At 38.3% G+C, this 19,703-nt stretch overlaps 1 protein-coding gene and 1 long non-coding RNA gene across 3 annotated transcripts in view; one reads left to right on the plus strand and one right to left on the minus strand.

The window, feature by feature from the left end:
• Positions 1-5,513: 5,513 nt before the first annotated feature.
• On the plus strand, positions 5,514-9,032 carry LOC140454642 (uncharacterized). Its single transcript, XR_011952734.1, has 3 exons — positions 5,514-5,644; positions 6,078-6,185; positions 8,450-9,032. It is a non-coding gene; the product is annotated as an uncharacterized lncRNA (long non-coding RNA).
• Positions 9,033-15,211: 6,179 nt separating this feature from the next.
• LOC140454648 (gamma-aminobutyric acid receptor subunit rho-1-like) overlaps positions 15,212-19,703 on the minus strand; it is a 47,635-nt gene continuing 43,143 nt past the window's right edge. For both annotated transcript variants that reach the window (XM_072549572.1, XM_072549565.1), the window contains exons 9-10: positions 17,661-17,857; positions 15,212-16,126 (exon numbers count right to left, since the gene is read on the minus strand). In XM_072549572.1, the coding sequence (XP_072405673.1) occupies positions 15,827-16,126; positions 17,661-17,857 (497 nt within the window). In that variant the 3' untranslated portion in view covers positions 15,212-15,826. The remainder of the gene's footprint in view (positions 16,127-17,660; positions 17,858-19,703) is intronic.

The raw sequence follows: 19,703 nt of genomic DNA on the forward strand, positions 1-19,703 counted from the left end.
ATGAAATCCCAGCATTAAACAAAGTCCCAAACAGCTTCTACAATCACAAGAGCATTTGTCAGTTTCTGCTGAACTCAGTGTCATGATAGAAAGACAGAAGTTTAATTTTTCAGCCATTTTTTTCATGAACGGCCCCATAAAGTGACAGGAATAAAGCATTTACTTTCGCAAAGGGTTGTGTAATATAGATCATGTGCTGTCGACGAGTTAGCAAAAAAATAGAGTTTAGGTTGTCTCTGGTCATACATAAGAGGTAGTGCCTAACAAGGATTAATAAGCAGTAATTCTTTGTGGTTCAGTGCACAAAAAGGAAGAATAAAGGAAGAAATGTAGAAACACAGAATACAGGAGCAGAATAGGCCATTTCTTCGAGTCTTTTCTGCTATTCAGCGTGATCCATGGTTGATCAGTACCCTGTTCCCACTTTCTCCCCATATCCTTTGATCCCTTTAGCTCTAAGAACCATATCTTCATCTTTCTTGAATTAAAACTTCTGTCAACAGAAGAAAAAAAGGGTTCTGTACCAAGTTAACCAGTGTGGCATTCTGCTACCCCAAGCTGGTTTGACTGAAACCAGTGTGTTTATCACGTATTTGTTACTTTTTACTTGTCATGATACAACATTCTGAAAATATACTACTACCTGGACTGGGCCTTGCAACTAAAAAGGACCAAAAAACCTTTAGATGGCTGTCTAAACTTGGTCAGTAATTATAATTGATTTAGATCTTAGAAGTGAAGCTAAAGTGAACCCAAAAATCTTAAAAATCAGCATCCAATCTTAATGTAATCTTAGTTAAGAATCACAGCTTGTGGCACTAAAAGAATCATTATGGTTTCCTTTGCAGCCTCTGAATCGTACTCCAAAGCTTGCACAAAAATAATTAAAAGTTCACAAGTCCACTTCTGCCAGTTCCTTGAGCTACACCTCTTATGAGAAGAAGGCACGATCTGCAGAAGATGCCCTGTGAAGAATTTCCTCCTCAATCTTCAGCACTGTAATGATGTATATGGATTATATATCTAGAATAGGCTCAGATGAGTTCAGCGCTGACATGGGTTGCAGGAGAGGAGGAAGAAAGGGCTGAAGTCTCTTATCATTTGGAAAACTGCTGAGGAATAGGCCCCTGTTGAGCCCAGTACAGTGCAGATGGTAACCTTCCAGGCTCAGCCATTAATGATTTAAGGGAGATACAAGGCAAGCAAGATGTTGCCTTACAGGAGTACTAGAGATCACGTGTAGACTGGAGAAAAGGGCAGAGAGGTCAGGCTGTACATGCACAGGAACTTTCACTCCATCACACAGAGTGATCAGGTCTTAAGTTTGCTCGCTGGGCTGATACATTTGTTCTCAGATGTTTCGTCATCAGATGAAGTTACATCATCAGCGAAACTCCGATGAAGCATTGGTGTTCTGTCCCACTTGCTATTTATGTGTCTTGGTCTGTTGTGGTGGGTGTTTTTACTTCCTTTCCTGTTTCTGAGAGGTTGGTAAATGGGGTCCATATCTATGTGTTTGTAAATGGATGCCAGGCCTTTAGGAATTCCCGCATGTGCCTTTGTTTAGTCTGTCCCAGGATGGATGTATTGTCCCAATCAAACTGGTGTCCCTCTAGCTTCAGGTCCACTATGTGTATGTCATCATGAAACGCAACAAATTAGAAGAAACCCACAAACACATGAACAACATCCTTACTAGTATAAAGTTCACCAAAGTGGAAGCAAACAACAACAGACTCCCCTTCCTGGACATCACGAAAAGACAATGGAGAGCTGCAGACCAGCTTTTTCAGAAAAGCCACACACACTGACCAGACACTCAACTACAAGAGCAATCATTCCAATACCCACAAACGAAGCTGCATCAGGACATTATTTAAACAAGCCATAACACTTAGCCGCACCCAGGAACAATGAGAAGCTGAGGAAAAACACCTGTACAACATATTCAGAAACAATGGGTACCAGATCTGTGCAATCTGCCAATTCCTGCATTGATCCCTGCAAAACAGACCTAAACAGGAAGACACAACAAGTCCAGAGACTCTAGCCACCTTGCCATACATCAAAGACATCTTGGAGATGATGACCAGACTACTCTGGCCCCTAGGCATCATGGTAGCTCACAAACGTACCACGACACTGAACCAGCATGATGAGCAATAGACAGACCCCAAGGATTGGTGTCAAGAGGTTTCCTGCTCCTCAATGCTGCTTGACCTGCTGTGCTTTTCCAGCCATACACTCTTAATTCTAAACTCCAGCATCTTCAGTACTCACTTTCACCTTGGAATTGGTATCACAGAACATTCCATAGGTGCCCTGCCATTAGATCTCCACTATGTCAGAGAGACCAAGCACTTTCTTCAGATTCTACGTAAGAAGTTTGCACCTACACCTGTACTGATGACCTTCAGCAGGCCAGAACCTGTTAGATCCTGGACTACCAGAGGACACCTACCAAGCCATCTGAGGTAAGCTGAGAAAGCAACCAGTGGACTTCTTAAGGAACAGCTTGGGCTGCTGAGATGAAAGCAAGACATGGTGGTTGAAAAAGACAGATGAAAGAACATTAAAGTTCTTATTGTTATCGACCTTCTGTACAACCTGACACTTGTGGGCGGCACGGTGGCACAGTGGTTAGCACTGCTGCCTCACAGCGCCAGAGACCTGGGTTCAATTCCCGCCTCAGGCGACTGACTGTGTGGAGTTTGCACGTTCTCTCCGTGTCTGCGTGGGTTTCCTCCGGTTTCCTCCCACAGTCCAAAGATGTGCAGGTCAGGTGAATTGGCCATGCTAAATTGTCCATAGTGTTAGGTAAGGGGTAAATGTAGGGGTATGGGTGGGTTGCGCTTCGGCGGGTCGGTGTGGACTTGTTGGGCCGAAGGGCCTGTTTCCACACTGGAAGTAATCTAATCTTGTCACAAATATAGCACTTTATACAAGTCATATGGATTCTCCCAATCTGTTAAAGCTTCTGACTATTTATGTTTTCCTTGTATATTTGCAACAGCACATGAACAGCAGCTCACTAACACCGTGGGCAATTATAGACAGGCAATAAATGTTGGCCCAGACAGCGATCCCCACTTCCCACAAATTAAACAAAAATGTGGAACAGCCTCATGATAACTCCCTCGATACTAAGCACACACCTGCAGGAATTGTTGCTTGTGGTAATATTCGTAGAAACATAGAAAATAGGAAGAGTAAGCCATTCAGCCGTTCAAGGATGCCTGCCTTGAAGAAGTTTTCCTCCTCTCTCTACAAGAATCTCAGGGAGTCCCTCTCCCACTGCAACTCCCAGGTCATTTCCTCTGCTCTGAAGCTCTTCCGGACTTGTCCGACCTGCCTAGCTCCTTTTCCACCTATCCACTCCACCCTCTCCTCCTTGACCTATCACCTTCATCTCCTCCCCCACTCACCCATTGTACTCTATGCTACTCTCTCCCCACCCCCACCCTCCTCTAGCTTATCTCTCCATGCTTCAGGCTCACTGCCTTTATTCCTGATGAAGGGCTTTTGCCCAAAACGTCGATTTCGCTGCTCGTTGGATGCTGCCTGAACTGCTGTGCTCTTCCAGCACCACTAATCCAGTAAAGAAGTTAATCATGCTGAGTCCTTGTGAAATTCTTTCCCCTGAATTCTGTTACTTTCTGAAACTTGAATTCTCATATGTCCATTCTGTCTGCAAATTCCTGTTATTTCCATTTATATGTCGGAATGTGTCACTCTGTAATCCGTTAAAAATCACAACACCAGTTTATAGTCCAGTAGGTTTTAATTGGAAGCACTAGCTTTCAGATGGCTGCTCCTTCATCAGGTGGTTGTGGAGTACACAATTGTAAGACAGAATTTATAGTAAAAGTTTAATGTGATGTAACTGAAATTATACATTAAAAAATACCTTGATTGTTTGTTTGTTAAGTCTTTCATCTGTTAGAATGACCATGATAGTTTCACTTCTTTCATATGTAAATCACAAAACCTTTTTAAAAGTTACATTCTCAGGTTAACTTTAACAGGCTCAGCTGCCTCAGCGCCAGGGACTCCAGTTCAATTTCCCCCTTTGGGAAACTGTCTGTCTGGAGTTTGCCCGTTCTCCCCATGTCTGCGTGGGTTTCCTCCGGGTACTCCGGTTTCCTCCCACAGTCCAAAGATGTGCAGGTTAGGTGAATTGGCCGTGCTAAATTGCCCATAGTGTTAGGTGCAGGGGTAAATGTAGGGGAATGAGTCTGGGTGGGTTGCTCTTCGGAGGGTAGGTGTGGACTTGTTGGGCTGAAGGGCCTGTTCCTGCACTGTAGATAATCTAATCTAACCTCAAAAAAATTTGCTATCGGCTCAGATAATATGTTGAAGGTGTTAGCCCCCTATGTGCTGCTATCTGTGCCATAATGTTTAGACTGATTTCTAATCTAAAAAATGAATTAACAGAATCTTACATGGATTCATGCAGTTTTTGAGCAAAGTACAATGTAACTCTGCAAGTACAAATTCACCCCACAAACGTGTGTGTGTGTGTGTGTTGCAATGTGGTCACTGGTAGTGTGACGTGAACCCAAGGTCCCGGTGGAGGCCCTCCCTATGGGTACCAAACTTAGCTATTAGCCTCTGCTTGGCCACTTTTCGCTGCTGCCTGTCCTGAAATCGGCCTTGGAGGATGGTCACCCGAAGGTCAGAGGTCAAATGTCCTGGACCGCTGAAGTGTGCTCCAACTGGGAGGGAACACTCCTGCTGAAGTGTGCTCCAACTGGGAGGGAACACTCCTGCCTGTCTGTCTGTCTGTTTGTTGTACTGTGTCCATTCATCCATTGCCATAGCCTCTGCTCGGTTTCACCAATGTACCATGCCTCAATGTACCATGGGATTTTTAACTTGTACACCCCAATCCAACACTGGCATCTCCAAATCACTAATCCATTTAACAACTTTCAGCTTTAGAGTCAAGTGATTTTTGTAGCAGGCACTGTTTAAAAGATTTTCATATCCAATTAGATGCAGATCAGTTTTTTTTAAACAAAAATCAATGAAGTCATAACTCCTTTATTTATGACCAAGCTTAAACTCATTTACTTGGAGGAAAATAAACCCGAAATCTGAAACAAAAATAGAAATTGCTGACCCAAGCATTAACTCTTGCTTTTGCTCCACAGGTGTTGCCAGACCTGATGGATTTCTCCAGCAATACTTGATAGTTATATTGAAGTATATTAGTCTTTTCTTAACTTCTTTACCGTGTTATACTTAATCCAATGTAATCAACAGTCTCCATTTATAGGAGATCTCTTAACTTTTGCAAAGTAGAGAAAACAAAAACTAACATATAAGCTAACATATATTTTTACTTTTTGAAAGGATAGTTATATATAGCTCTCTGATTTAGTTTGTGAAAATCTGTTCATCTTTCCAGTGAAATGTTTGATGATTTAATTTATCTCTAAACTTTGCAATCAAGAGACTGAACAGTTGGTAAATAACCAATGATTATTTATGAACTATTTATTTTCAGGTAGAGCTGGAATTTATGAAGACAGCATTTTATAATGTTTCCAAACGAGACACTACAAAATCATCTGGTATGAAGTGAATGGCAGAAGTCTTGGTATGGAATTTGCAACTGGTGAAGTTTTGAACACGCTATCAGGTAAAGCTGTGAATGCACACTTTTTTTTAACCATTTGTAAATCAGCAGGTATATATTTCTTTTATATTCAAACAGCAAAGAGAAAAATAGTTTGAAAAATCAGTAATTTCTTAATGTTCGGTCTTGGTCTCTTTTTTTTTCCCCCCCCCGCCCCGTGTTAAAGTTATGAAAATCTCAAGCATGCAATTCTTGTATAATTTTTAATATTCACATTTAAAATCAACATTTTTAATATTAGTCATGTAAACCATTTTTATAAATTCAATTGAGACTGCCTATTAAGGAATTGAGATGAAAATGTCTGTTGCTTTTGCACAATAAGTTGCATTATTAGTGAGTACAATTTTCTAGATTGTTCTACTATTCAAGAAATAGTATGATATGTTTGACGTAAAATATATTAAATTATTTCTGTACTTTTTTATTTTCTTAGGCTCCACAGATTTTGGCAATGTTTCTTTTGTAGTTCCTGGAATTCACCCTTAATTTTATATTGCCTCCTCTGCATTGAATCATACAAAGGAATACACTGAAGCAGCTGGTAAGTACTTCTGAATATCATTTATAAAATTGTTGTAAATGCTTACTGAATATAAAATATAAACATGATTAATGTTTCAGCATCCACTGTTAACCAAAACTGGGTTCTCCTCATTCCACATCTTTTATTAAAAAAAAACAGGGGATATGTTTGCAGTTGTCCTGCTTCCAGTCTTGCCCATGTTTCTTTGTAATTGCATAATAGTGGGGAAAGCAAGAATTGCCTGGAATGAATCACATTGAATGACACACATCAGACCTTGCTGTGTAGGAAGTCCCCAGGTGTGATCATTTGAAATTTGGTATTCTTGTTGTTGAACTAATGAGTGTAAAGCAAAGACTTTTGTCAATTTGTCTCATTTCAGCGATGTTCATTATTATTTGATGAAATTTGAATGTTGTATGAAAGGCTGGTATTTATTATTCACCCCTAGTTGTCCTGAGAACTTAGTGAAACAACTGAATAGCTTGTTAGGCTACTTCAGAGTAGTGTAAATAAGGGGCATTCAATTGGTGGGGAACTGAAAGCAGTGGCTTCTTCACATTACCTATTGTCTGTGTTAGACTACTATCAGGTAATTCCTGCCCTCCATTTCCACTTCTGGTCAGTTTTCACTTGTGCTAGTTTAAGTCTCGTTTTTATGCTTTTATTTTCAGAAAAATTAATTATTCTGCCATTCAGACTGGCCCTGGACAAATAACGTAACTACTTTTATAACAGGAATTACCACTCTTTTCTCACCTTCTATGCTGTGAAATCTTCAGTCATTAACTTCTTACCTCAACCCTATCATAGACCTGTCCTTTTTTTCTCCCCTTCACCACTTTCACTTGCTCAAAACTAATTACAACTTCATCTTTGTTCAGATCTGAAAAAAGGTTATTGATTTGAAGCACTAACTGTTTCTCTATAGATATGCCAGAGTGAGTAATTACAGCACTTGTTTGTTACAGATTTTCAGAATCTGCAATATTTTACTTTTGATTTGGTGTAATATTTTATAACTACTAACAAATTTACATTTTTCTACTTGCTCAATTTATCTATGTTACATGTCTCCCCATTTTTTTTTTCATCATCTGCAAAGTGAGTTTGTTGTGTGCAGGTCACTAGATACACCAATCAACATTCTAAGCAAGGAGCCTTAAAATGCAGCTCAGCACCATCTGTTTCCCTTGCCCCTCATATCTCATACCCAAAACCTACCTATCCAGTTCTGTTGTCAGGCCATCATCCTGAAAAAGACTGCAATAGTTCAAGATGAAGAGCCACCACAGTGTTCACAGGGCATTTAGGAATGGCCAATTTTTGAAAAAAAATCCTGTTAGAATGTCTATGTCCAGACAATATTCAGTCTACTGTTTTTAAGTGGATTTTATTCAATCTGAAGTCTTTCTTGGAACGTTTTGACAACGTTCTGGAAGTATCGATATTCTAGTGAGTAAAGCCAGTGTTATTGGATCGTCATCTTTTAAATACCTGATATTCAGTAGGTACCAGGTGACTGCAGCACACTGATTCATTTATGACAGCTTTCATCCAACTCTGTCACCATAATGTCCTGCATGCTCCATGGACACCATCCTACATAAACCTTTGCCAGGGCTGATTTTCATATGATAATTTAATGAGGCTAATAAATTATCTGCCTGCTCTTAGCCAAAGTCCTTCCAGACTTTGTGTGAAGTTCAGGGACATCCACGACTTGAATGCCTCTGCAGGTTGCTTTATGTACAAGGATACAAACATACCTCATTTCTTATCACTTAGTTTGTGCTTAGCTGGAAGTTCAGTCTCTGTGGGTTGCATTGTCTTTTAAGCAGAGGTAGAAGCAGCCAGCATGTTGCTGTACAGTTATATCATGCATGCTATAGCATTATCACACCTAGACCATGTACCAGCAGCTTGCATGGCAAACACTACATGAGCTTAAACCAAATTACCATGTCTGAAGCAATCTTTAGTGGGGTCAAAGGGAATTATTATCAGTCATTGATACCACAGTCAGTCATGGGGCTCATCTGATTCTAGTCCAGGGTTTTGGCTGAGGCCACTCGGATGCTTGGGCTTACCCAGGTCTGAGGATCTGTTCTTGCAGAACATTGTCTTCAGCCACACTTGTGCCAGGAGACCAGCCAGGAATCTGTTGGAAGAGTCAAGTGAATTTTTTTCTGTCTATACACTGGTTCAAGTAAAAATAGTTAAACTAAAATTGGATGAACACTATTTGCACTCACTGTTTGTTTGTTTTTTCTTTGTTTGAGGATCTAAAGAAGCACAGTATTATATATTGTGCACAGCAAAGGCCTTGGCAATGACTGCATTGGATGTTGTGCTAAACCTAGATCTGTTGGAACAGATGAAGAAAGATTTTGAAAAGCTCAAGTTACAGGAAATAGTCTTTAAACAATAGAATTGTCATTTAATGGAGATCAAAATAACCTGTAAATGATTGTAATTTTTAAAAAATCACTCTACTACAAATGGATGGTAAACTAATCACAACAAAAAATTGCTAACTGCCAGTACAGGTGAGTGGTTTATGTTGATCTCGCACTGCAAATATTTAGAGCACTTGTTTTATAATGTAACTAAGTACTTTTTTCCTCTGCTCAATCTTTTGAAATTTAAAATTTCTTCAGCCTGATATAAAAGAATCTTGCATGATTTTATTCCAACTTGGGAAGGGTATTGTAAAATTGGTTTTGTATAGAATAATTCTGTAGCTTCCTGGTCACAATGTGAAGAAAAATTTTAAAATCTTATTATTTGTTCATAAATTTATAGTAATGAGTAGCTAGTTTCTCATCCTAGCAATACTTCTGTGTGAATTTTAGAAATGTTTTTGTGCAGAATATTTGTATTTCCCAATTAAATGAACTGGGAGAATTATTGTTGATTTTTATTTCTGGGAAGGCAATTGTCTTGAGACAAAGTGTGGCACTGGAAAAGCACAGCAAGTCTGGCAGCATCCGAGGAGCAGGAGAGTCGACATTTTGGTTCGAATTCCCTCTAACCAACCACCCCCCCACCCCTGCCAATGACAGATATTTGAATTCAATTTAAAAATTTTACAATTAAAAGGCTAATGATGGCCATGAATCTATTTCCGATTGTAGGAAAAACCTAACTGGTTCACTAATGTGCCATCCTTACCTGCTCTGGCCTATATGTGACTCCAGACCCACAGCAATGTAGTTGACTTTTGATTCAGTTATGGAAAAGCAATAAGTGCTGGCCTGATCATGATGCCCTCATCCTGTCCATGAATAAAAAAAATTGAAAACAAATCTGTGTGTAGATATTTAAGTTTTTTTTAAGGCTTGTATTCATTTTGTCCAACATCAGTAGTATTTGCAAATTTATTTAGCTGTTTAATATTCATGGGCATTAATTCTCATAATCGTCACTGAAGTGCAAAATGTGGTGCTGATGGTTGGTATTGGAACAATGTTAAACATTGTATTCACCATAAAGCATTTGCTGTGGCATGTTTAGTTGGTATTGCAGGATAGTCTTGTGAAAATCTCAATCATTTGTGTGTTGTATTTCTAATAACTTGGCCAGATGCACTACATTTGAACAGGCAGAAAAGATGATCCTCCAGATCAATTAACGTGGTGGAAAAAGTACAGAATCTCATTTGGTGATTTGGACAGTCTTAAATTTTAGCTTTCACTGAATGACACAAGAACTTAAGTACCTATGCCAAATAATGCATAATAAATTGAACAATAAAATATCCCACCACTACTCTTGCCCGATCATTAATGATGGGTGGTACTACTAGTGGACAGCAACTAGATATTGCAATTTTTGCAAATTAAGTGAGATAACAGCCTGAATTTTTTTTTTACGCTGTCTAAAATGTGTTCAATAAGTGCAATGTTTCTTAGTCTAGCACTCCTTATTATTCCCTGCTCCATTGTGAAAATAAGGTATACATCTTCTAATGTGCTTTTCCTATGAAATTCCCACTGATGAGTCAGATCCCAGAGCTGAACCTGGCTTGATAATCATAATAAAATCAAAATGCTGAGGATGCTGGAAATCTGAAACAACCACAGGAAGTGCTGAAAAAAATTATCAAGTCTGGCAGCATCTGTGGAGAGTAAAGTAGTGTTAATTTTGAGTCTAGTATGATTTTCTTTCAAAACTTTTAAACTTAAGATCTATTGAATTTACGTGTATTTTTGTTTGGTTGCCAAAGTGGCTAGTCACAAAAACACAGTCACAAGATCGCACATTTTCTTTTAACAAAAGCTACACACACTTATTACATAACATGGTGCATATATTTTATATATAGGTAAAGATAGTTTAGGAAAAGCTGAACATAAGCAGCAACACAAACTGTTGATCTGTTTCATAGGAACATAATTTTCTGCAATTTGAAAATCTGTGGAGTATCACTCCTACCTCTGCCCTTTCACATTTTGGACTTAATTGATTCTTTCCAGTTCTCCTTTTTGGGCTGCTGGGACAGCTTTGACTACTTTCCAGGTTGTTCATTTCCAGTTGAAACTTCATTTTAATTCTGACCTAATTTCCTTCCTTTAGTTCCGACAATTTGAACTCTTACACAAACTAACAGCTTGGAGACTTCACAGCTTAAAATCCTTCTGCTGGGGTGAAAACGCTTCTCTTGTTCAAGAGGACACTGCTCTCCTAAATTGAATTCCTGATTTCTCCTGCAGTCAAAACTAAACTAATAGCCATTCATCTGTTTTCTCTCTCCGTCTTTAGACTCAGCAATACAAACATTCCACCACTTAACACAACAGGTAGCCTCCTACGCACTTGACTGAATCACAAGGTTTCTTGTGAAATTATGACTTTAATTCACTTTTCCAAATGACCTGTTAAAACAAACACTCCACAGATGAAAAGCCATAATCCATCTGCTGTCTTAAAAATCCTGTTTCCAGCAATGATATTAGCACAGTTATACAATTTCAATGCACTTTGTTATGTCAAGGATGTGCCAGAATCCTGGACTGGACATGTGTTCCTTCATTACATTGTTTCTCTGAAACGAAACCCATGCAGATCAATTATTGGTACAAGATGTAACATTTTTCTGTTTTGCACATAACCCAAGAACAACAAAAGAAACAATTCTGACAACCTCCATTTCACCACGCTGTTCTAAGGATCATGTTAATACTATTTACTCAATTACCTTCCACCGTCAGACTCTTCCCAGTATTATTTTTACTTTATTCTGCAAGATATATGGATTATAGGTTTAGGAAGGAATGTTCAGTACTAGTTAATTTATGATAGCTTTGATTAAAGGAAATCAGACAATTCAGTTGTTATTGTGTAAAGTACAAGATCAGTTGTTTGATTTGTTGTTTGAAACTCTAGAACATTTATCAAATCACTAAACCAAGAGAGGGCAGCATTACACTTTGCATGTAATTTGTAATTATCAAAACAAATGGAGGAATAGAGGGCTAGCAAAATGCAGGATGAGATGTGGCCAAAGGAGTTCTGAATGATTTAGTTTGTACAGCCTGAAGCTGGAAAACTCAGCAAATGGTAATTGGGAAAGATCAATCCAGTAATACAATGTTAATGAAGGTTTTACCATGAATGGCATAAAGATAGGGACAGAGAAGGTTAGAATTTCATAGGGGAATGTGAGTAACCTTGGTGATAGACTAGATATGAATTTTGAAATTCCACCCAATTTAGTTGGGTAGTAAGATTTGGCATCATCAGATTGAATTAGATAAGAATCCAGGAAGGGGATTGAAATCAGGGTTACACTTTGTACCATCTCTTAGGTGCTGAACCATAACCATCTTGTGAGCTGCACTTTGTAATACTTGAATAAAACAGCCATCCCATGTACATAGAGTTTTTTTAAGACATAATTTATGGATAAAACCTGCATGATATATTCCAGTAATATGCTTGTAATTATGAATTACCCAATACTTGGGTGGTGTTAAATATCCAGCTTTAGTTTTGACAAAGTTATGGAATTAGGAGATGTGAACAATGCTTGATGATGAATTAGAACAACTCCAACAGAAAATCTGGGTTGATGCTGAAATATCAGTATAACTAGTCGGGATTGCTTTCCTGGTTGGCTCGCAGTACTCTGAGATGACTTTGCCAATTTTGTGGGATTATTTTTTTTCAATAATTTAATTTGAGAAAAGTAAGTATTAGGTGCAATCATGTATTGGCCCAGATCATCCAGTGACCAATCGAAACAGGCAGCCTACCATTTATGCGATAGCCTTTGCACCTTTGGACTTGGTTCCAGGAATGAGCTAATCTGGAGGTCTGTTTCTAACAGTGATGTTGGCATGTTGAAGATCTTCCTGATTTGAGTGATCCTAGCTTGTTAAAGTGTAGAGTAATGTCAGCCCAATGTAGTCTGTGTTGGAGCACTGAATAACAAATCAGTGTTTCAGGATTTCTGCGCTGCTCTGTACCTTGAACATACCCTTGTGGTATGTTTCAGAAGGTAAATGACAGACCGATTTCATTTTAAACACCTTGCCCCTTTCTCCATCCTCGTAATCACCCTCAACAAAATCTGGTTCAATGTAACTGCAGAAAATGGATTTTGAGGAACTTGCTGTGGATGTGACATGATCCCCTTGTGACAGTTGGGCAAAGAGTGTTGACAATGCATTAGGAGGGTACAGTTTGGTATTTCTGAGAACCCTAATCAAAGGAGATGTTGCGACACACGGTAAACCTTTTTGCTAATTAAACTAAATACACAGAAAAGCTCAGCAATAGTGAGGACTGTAGATGCTGGAAATCCGATTCTAGATGAGTGATGCTGGAAAAGCACAGCCGATCAGACAGCATCCAAGGAGCAGGAAAATCAACGTTTCAGGAAAAGCCCTTCACAGAAAAGCTCACCTCGCCTCATGATCTGTTGAAGTATGAGTGACAGAACTATTCAAATGCCACTATTTCAAGAAAAAGTAACAAAAGAGAATATCAGCCAACAACTATTCACAACTCTAAGCCTCCATTCTCTTAAAGATTTGTTAGCTACCTCCCACTCTATAGCAATATGCTGATTCAATAAAGCCCTGATTAAGTTTACAGCAAATCAAGTTTCAAAACTAGAACGCAGCTGTCCTCTTCGGGTGTTGAACTTCCTCTGTTTGTAGTTTCCCCGGGGTCACCTTTGATCTTCTGCTACAAAGATGTTTCATATGAAAAAGATACCTTTTCAGAGAGAAGTGTTGCAGGTAGTCTGTATGACAGTGGCAGCTAGTGCTCTTTCTTTGACTAACTGTCCAAAATATTGGATCATCTCATTGATTTGATGTTGTCAAAACAGTAACATTCAATTTTGGTTGGTTTTTAGTATCTTGGCACATTATTTAAACTGGTTAAATTCAAAATGCTGTGAAAACGTAGCACCCAAGCTCAGGTATTTGTTTTACTGCCAAATATTACATACTTTCAATTTTCCAGTACCCATTGAGACTGCTGTCTGTCACATGACAGATGTCTGCATTCACTGTATCTTAAAGGTACAGTACACGCCTTCAACTTCATGACAGTGAAGTGTTCCCCTACTCAGGGGAAGCAGTGATGTAATGAAAATGTCAGTGGCCTTGTCATCCAGAACCCCCATGCCAATGTTCTGGGGACATGGGTTCAAATACTATCAGTTCAGAGAGTGAAATTCCAATTCATTAAAATCTGGAATTAAAAGGTGGTCTATTAGCAATAATATATTCATTGTTGATTATTGTATTAAAAAAATCTGTTTCAATAATGCTCTTTGGCATGATGTGGTTGACTTTTAACTGCCCTCTGAAGTTGTTCAGTTCAACACTAATTAGGGATGGGTACCAAATGCTGTCCTTGCCAATGATGCTCACATCCCACATAAGACTAAAGAAACAAAACCAATTAAATGACCTGGGTACCATCTACTCTGCCCTGTACTATTGGGAATGCTGACACTGTAGATTGATCCTGGGTTGTATTCACATATAAGTTGAATGTTTACAAAGAACAATATAATGTTTCTGTCACTTTCTTAAAGCATTTGTATATAGTCAAATGGTGGGTTTTATCGATGTTGGTGGTTTGAAAAGCTCAAATGACATTCGTGTTTAATAGCCATTGAAAAAGCTAACTGTTACCAATTATCTTCAAGAAATGGTACTGTTTAATTGTAGAAACACCTGAGGAAAGATATCTTCTGATATTCCATGATGTGATTTTGGTGGCTAAATGACCATCCTTGGTTAGTAGACTGTTTATGTAATTCCTCATTGTCATTGAATCTACATTTGTTAGTTCCTGTGGCGGCTGCTTCCTTGTCTAATTACTTGGAACTCTCAAAGAATTATCACTCCATGATTAGACACATAGCACTACTGTTTGGTTGTAATTTCTTTCTGTATTCTTAATTAGTTCTGAATTATCAGTCACTGTTTTGGTTGCTGCAAGCTGAGTTGCAGCAGTAAGCAGCAATACTGCTGGAAAATAGTACAAAGAGAAATAGTACAAAAAGAATGCGACGCCCTCAAAGCTGTAAGAAGTAAAGCAATAGGAGAGAATGTGCACCTAAGTAGTAGTTCTGTTTGTCTAGTCATGGTTTGATGCAGTATTCGATCTTTAACAATACAACTTCAGCCAGCCCAGGTCAAAAGATTCATCAGCCTCCACATAGGTCAGCTCAGTCGGGTCTTGCCACCAGCAAAGCACCCATTCAGAATTTACAGTAAGGTTTAAACTCTTTATTCATTCTGTGGAAAGTGCTCGTGTTTCTTTGCTATAGAATATTATCTGCAGCGCTTTGGGTTCCTAATTTTATAGTTGCTTCATTGCATTCAGGATGGCCATTCACAGAACCTCCTAAAATCAGTAATTGAAATTTCATTAAATTAGGAAGAATGAGAATGCGTAATCGTCACCTGAAACTTCACTAATACTGGTTAAGTATTGAAATAAATTACAGGAATCTATTTAGTACTGTATGTTTTAATCTGTAGTTCTTTGCTAATATTCAGTTCAAAGATGTGAATTTTAGATTGCTGTGTTGTTACTCCAGATAATTAGACAATCTTTATTATAGAAGCATACAGTGTTTACATCAATAGCTGTGTGAATGCCTACCAGCAGATGGTTGACCAAAATCTGTGGTGAGTCAAAAGTAAACGATATCATGGAGTACATTATCTATTTCACTCAATCCTCCAAATCATTCATTCATTTAAAAATAATGTTTTTAATAAAAATAGGAGTTGAGAATAAATGGACATTTTCTCATCTATATTAGAAAACACTTAGAAACTTTCTAAGTGTTCTTGTATTGGAAGAAGCAATGTGTCTATGCAAATATCAGAACAAAATAACTCAATCTCAAATACATCTAAAATGATTTAAACCAAATCATCTACAATCAATGTTTTGCATAATCAAGCAGCTGGCTTTGACTTAAAGAAAACTTCAAAACTGCTTAGTTGTATCTCTCACATAACCTGTTCTGCTTGCTGTATTTAAGAATGGAATATGGTTGATTGTGCTTCTGACTTGATCCCATCGTAGTTTGAATTTAGAAAGCACACAAATGTTCCCTCCCAAAGATTTATTCCTGAGGAGGTAAGAAAGACTTTAAAACCTTCCATATGCAGAAATTTCTATGTGTAAATAGACCAATATATGATATTAAAAAGAGCGTAAGCAACTGGAAATATCAGTCTGGAGTATTTATCAATAATGTGTGTGTCAATCCAAATGTATCTGCTTAAGATTTTTTCCTTGTTTTCAGTTGGCTCATCAGCAATTGGCGGCTTGACCAGCTCTCTGTCCTGTTTTTCTCCATTTTGTGGCATATAATCAGGTCCAGCAAATTCAGCCAGGTTGCTGACTTCTCCATCACTATATGTGCGTTCTACCATTAATGGTCTTGGCTGTGGTATTGCACATGTGCAAGGTAGCTGAAAGGCGATAAGCTTTATATTAATGATCAAAACTAAAGAACAATACTTTGCAGAACATTGGAAAACTAACAAGGAACCATGATTAAATAGTAGCTTTTCCAAAAGATTGGCATACCATTAAGGATGAGATAGCTTCCTATGCATATGATTCTATAAAAAGCACTATAGCAGATTAAATATTGTCAAAAATTCAGAAACAAACCATAAAATAGAGTACACATTACAGAGCACCAAAGGAAAGTCCATATCTACATCCCTGAACTTAGTTAGAAACTGTAGCCAACTTAGAAGTCTATTCATTCTGTTGCCTATTATAAAATAATTAGATTAATGAATGACATTTGATAAGGTGGTGTATAAATTGACAAAGACGAGATGCAATAATTAAGACATTGGCACAAAAATTTGAGTTGGCTGTGTTTAAATTAGTCAAATATGTAATATTCAATTCTGAACCTATTCATTATGCAATTTAAATTTGAGAATTTTAAAAAATGCATTACTTTTAGTTACTTCAAAATTATTTTCTACAATTATTATTGTAAGGATTGTCCATTAAAAATAAAAACTTAGGAAATGATTTTGACATCTATCTAATCTTTAATTTGAAACACCCCATCAAGTATAGGTTGTCAGACTACTTTCCACTTAGCTCAAGTTATAGCACTTGTGGCTCAGGGTGAAAAGACTGTTGATTCAAATCCCATCCCCCACTCGCCAGAGGGGCATATAATCTGAATGCATGTTTTTGTATGGGTAGTCAGGGAATTTTGTTTTTACCGAGTTATTAAACCGAAGGCCTAACATCCTGTAGCACTACTGAGTATTTCTGATTTCTCTTTTAGGCAACTCCACTATTAATTACTTATTTATCTTATTACAAGTTACAGTGCACAAATAATGGCAATTTGGGTGAAGTATTTTAAGGCCTTTCCAAGAGAGGAGGTGACATTCTTAAAAAGTGCAAAAGCAAAATAGTACAAATGCTGGAAATCTGAATCAAGTGCGGTTCAGCGGTTGGGAACTCTGCAGCGAGTAACTCCACTCCTATCCACCAATCTATAAAATACAAGTCAGGAGTGTGATGGAATACTCTCCAATTGTCAGACAGCATCTTTGGAGAGAAACAGAGTCAACACTTCAGGGTCTCTCATCAGACCCTCTCTAAAAATGCAACACTTCTCTTTTATCCTTGTTTAAAGGATACTCTTAAAGAATTATTCTTGCAAAGGATCAAGATACTAAGGATGGACAGAAGATAGCTGAAAATGTATTGCTGGAAAAGCGCAGCAGGTCAGGTAGTATCCAAGGAGCAGAAAAATCGACGTTTCGGGCATGAGCCTTTCTTCCCGAAACGTCGATTCTCCTGCTCCTTGGATGCTGCCTGACCTGCTACGCTTTTCCAGCAACATATTTTCAGCTCTGATCTCCAGCATCTGCAGTCTCCACTTTCTCCATGGACAGAAGATAACCAATATATTGATTCCAGGATACAAAACAAAAATAGTACACAAGTACATCATTTTCTCACCTTTTCCCGACGTTTTCTTTCTTTCCTCTCTTGTACTGTGGTTAGGTAATTCACAGCTGCATACTCCAGCACTGAGAGAAAGACAAACACAAAACTAACCCACAGGTAAATGTCCACAGCTTTAATATACGACACCCTTGGCATTGAAGCATTCACACCCGTGATAATAGTGGACATCGTTAGAACTGTTGTTATACCTGGAATTATAGAGAGAAAAGTTGTACTATAAAATGACACAATTCAGAATCAAGAAGGTATCCATGAGCTTGCAAAAATGTAATGATAGATTGTTGCATTGATGCAAATCTATTCATTTATCTACTAGCTTTGCTTTAAATATAATTCGAAAGAAGGATCAAGAGAACTTTGATGTAAAACAAAACAAAGTTGGATATAAACTAATTTAAGAAGAATTGGAAAAAAACTTGGGCTGTAAATCTTTTAGATTACAGAAGGAATTGAAAACTGAGGCAGATGCACAGTCCTCAGATCCAGGGAAATGAAGAGAACTAAATAAAGATATGAATTGATGTGTCTTAATTTTGAGAGATAGAGGATCTTAGAAGGAGCAAAGACAAGAGGACAATGACCATAAGTCAGCACAATGAAGTGGATAGAAAGAATAATGGTAATAATTGGAGAAAAGTTTGTAGTTAAGCAATTAATCACTGCAGTATTGTTATAGCAGGTAACGTTTAGGAAAATTGAACATGCATCAGCAAATATTGCCCTGCAACTATGTAACTATATTCAACAGGATGGACAAATTATACAATTCTACAATGATAGAGGATGCTGTTCTCAATCTGTGAACAATAAATTCAGAAAATTGGCTTGACATTTGAAGCTTGGACATTGTAGGGAAATGATGGCAAAATAAATAGTTTCAGGAAATAGTTTAAAGGTGTTATTTGAAAGGTTGAGAGGATGTGGTGGGGACGCAGTTGAGTAATGAGGTAGTGATGTATATGTCATGTAACAATGACAACAGCAGTTGTGTAAGAATTTGGAAAAAAAGATGCAACAGGCCACAAGTTAACTGAAGAGAGATACATGCAATGTTGAAAGTGGAAACAAACTACAAGCCAACTAGCTTTCTACCCTAAGACAAAAGGACCTGGAGCTATGGAGGTACAAGGGAACAAACTACCCAGAAACATTGTTTGAAAGTAACAGACCATGAACGGAAAGATCACCCTAGCTCCAGTGTCAAACAGACACTAACAGTTTTACCTGCCTTCCTCTTTGCACTTCCGTTTATGCTTGCACAAAGTTTTATTGCATCTTATTAGAGTCATACAGATGTACAGTATGGAAACAGACCCTTTTGTCCAACTCATCCATACTGGTCAGCTATCTCAACCCAATCTAGTTCCACCTGCCAGCCCTTGGCCCATATCCCAGCAAACCCTTCCTATTCATATATCCATTCAAATAGCCTTTTCAATGTTGCAATTGTACTCGCCTCCACCACTTCATCTGGCAGCTCATTCCATGCATGTACCACCCTCTGCGTGAAAACATTGCCCCTTAGGTCTCTTTTAGATCTTTCTCCTCTCACCCTAAACCTATGTCCTCTGGTTCTGGACTCCCCCACCACAGGGGAAAAAATACTTTGTCTATTTATCCTATCCATGCCCTTCATGATTTTATAAATCTCTATAAGATCACCCCTCCGCCTCCGACACTCCAGGGAAAACAGCCCCAGCCTATTCAACCTCTCCCTATAGCTCAAATCCTCCAACCCTGGCAACATCCTTATAAATCTTTTAAGTTTCACAACATCTTTCCGATGGGAAGGAGACCAGAATTGCTTCAATATTAGCAGCCTAACCAATGTCCTGCACTCAATACTCTGACCAATAAAGGAAGGCATACCAAATGAATTGTTCACTATCCTATCTACCTGCCCTCAAATGTCTCTTTGTTCAGCAACACTCCCTAGGACCTTACCATTAAGTGTATAGGTCCTGCTAAGATTTGCTTTCCCATTTATCTAAATTAAACTCCATCTGCCACTTCTCAGCCCATTGACCCATCTGG

This window comes from Chiloscyllium punctatum, chromosome 3 (assembly GCF_047496795.1).
Source record: "Chiloscyllium punctatum isolate Juve2018m chromosome 3, sChiPun1.3, whole genome shotgun sequence".
In the NCBI taxonomy this organism is placed as follows: domain Eukaryota; kingdom Metazoa; phylum Chordata; class Chondrichthyes; order Orectolobiformes; family Hemiscylliidae; genus Chiloscyllium; species Chiloscyllium punctatum.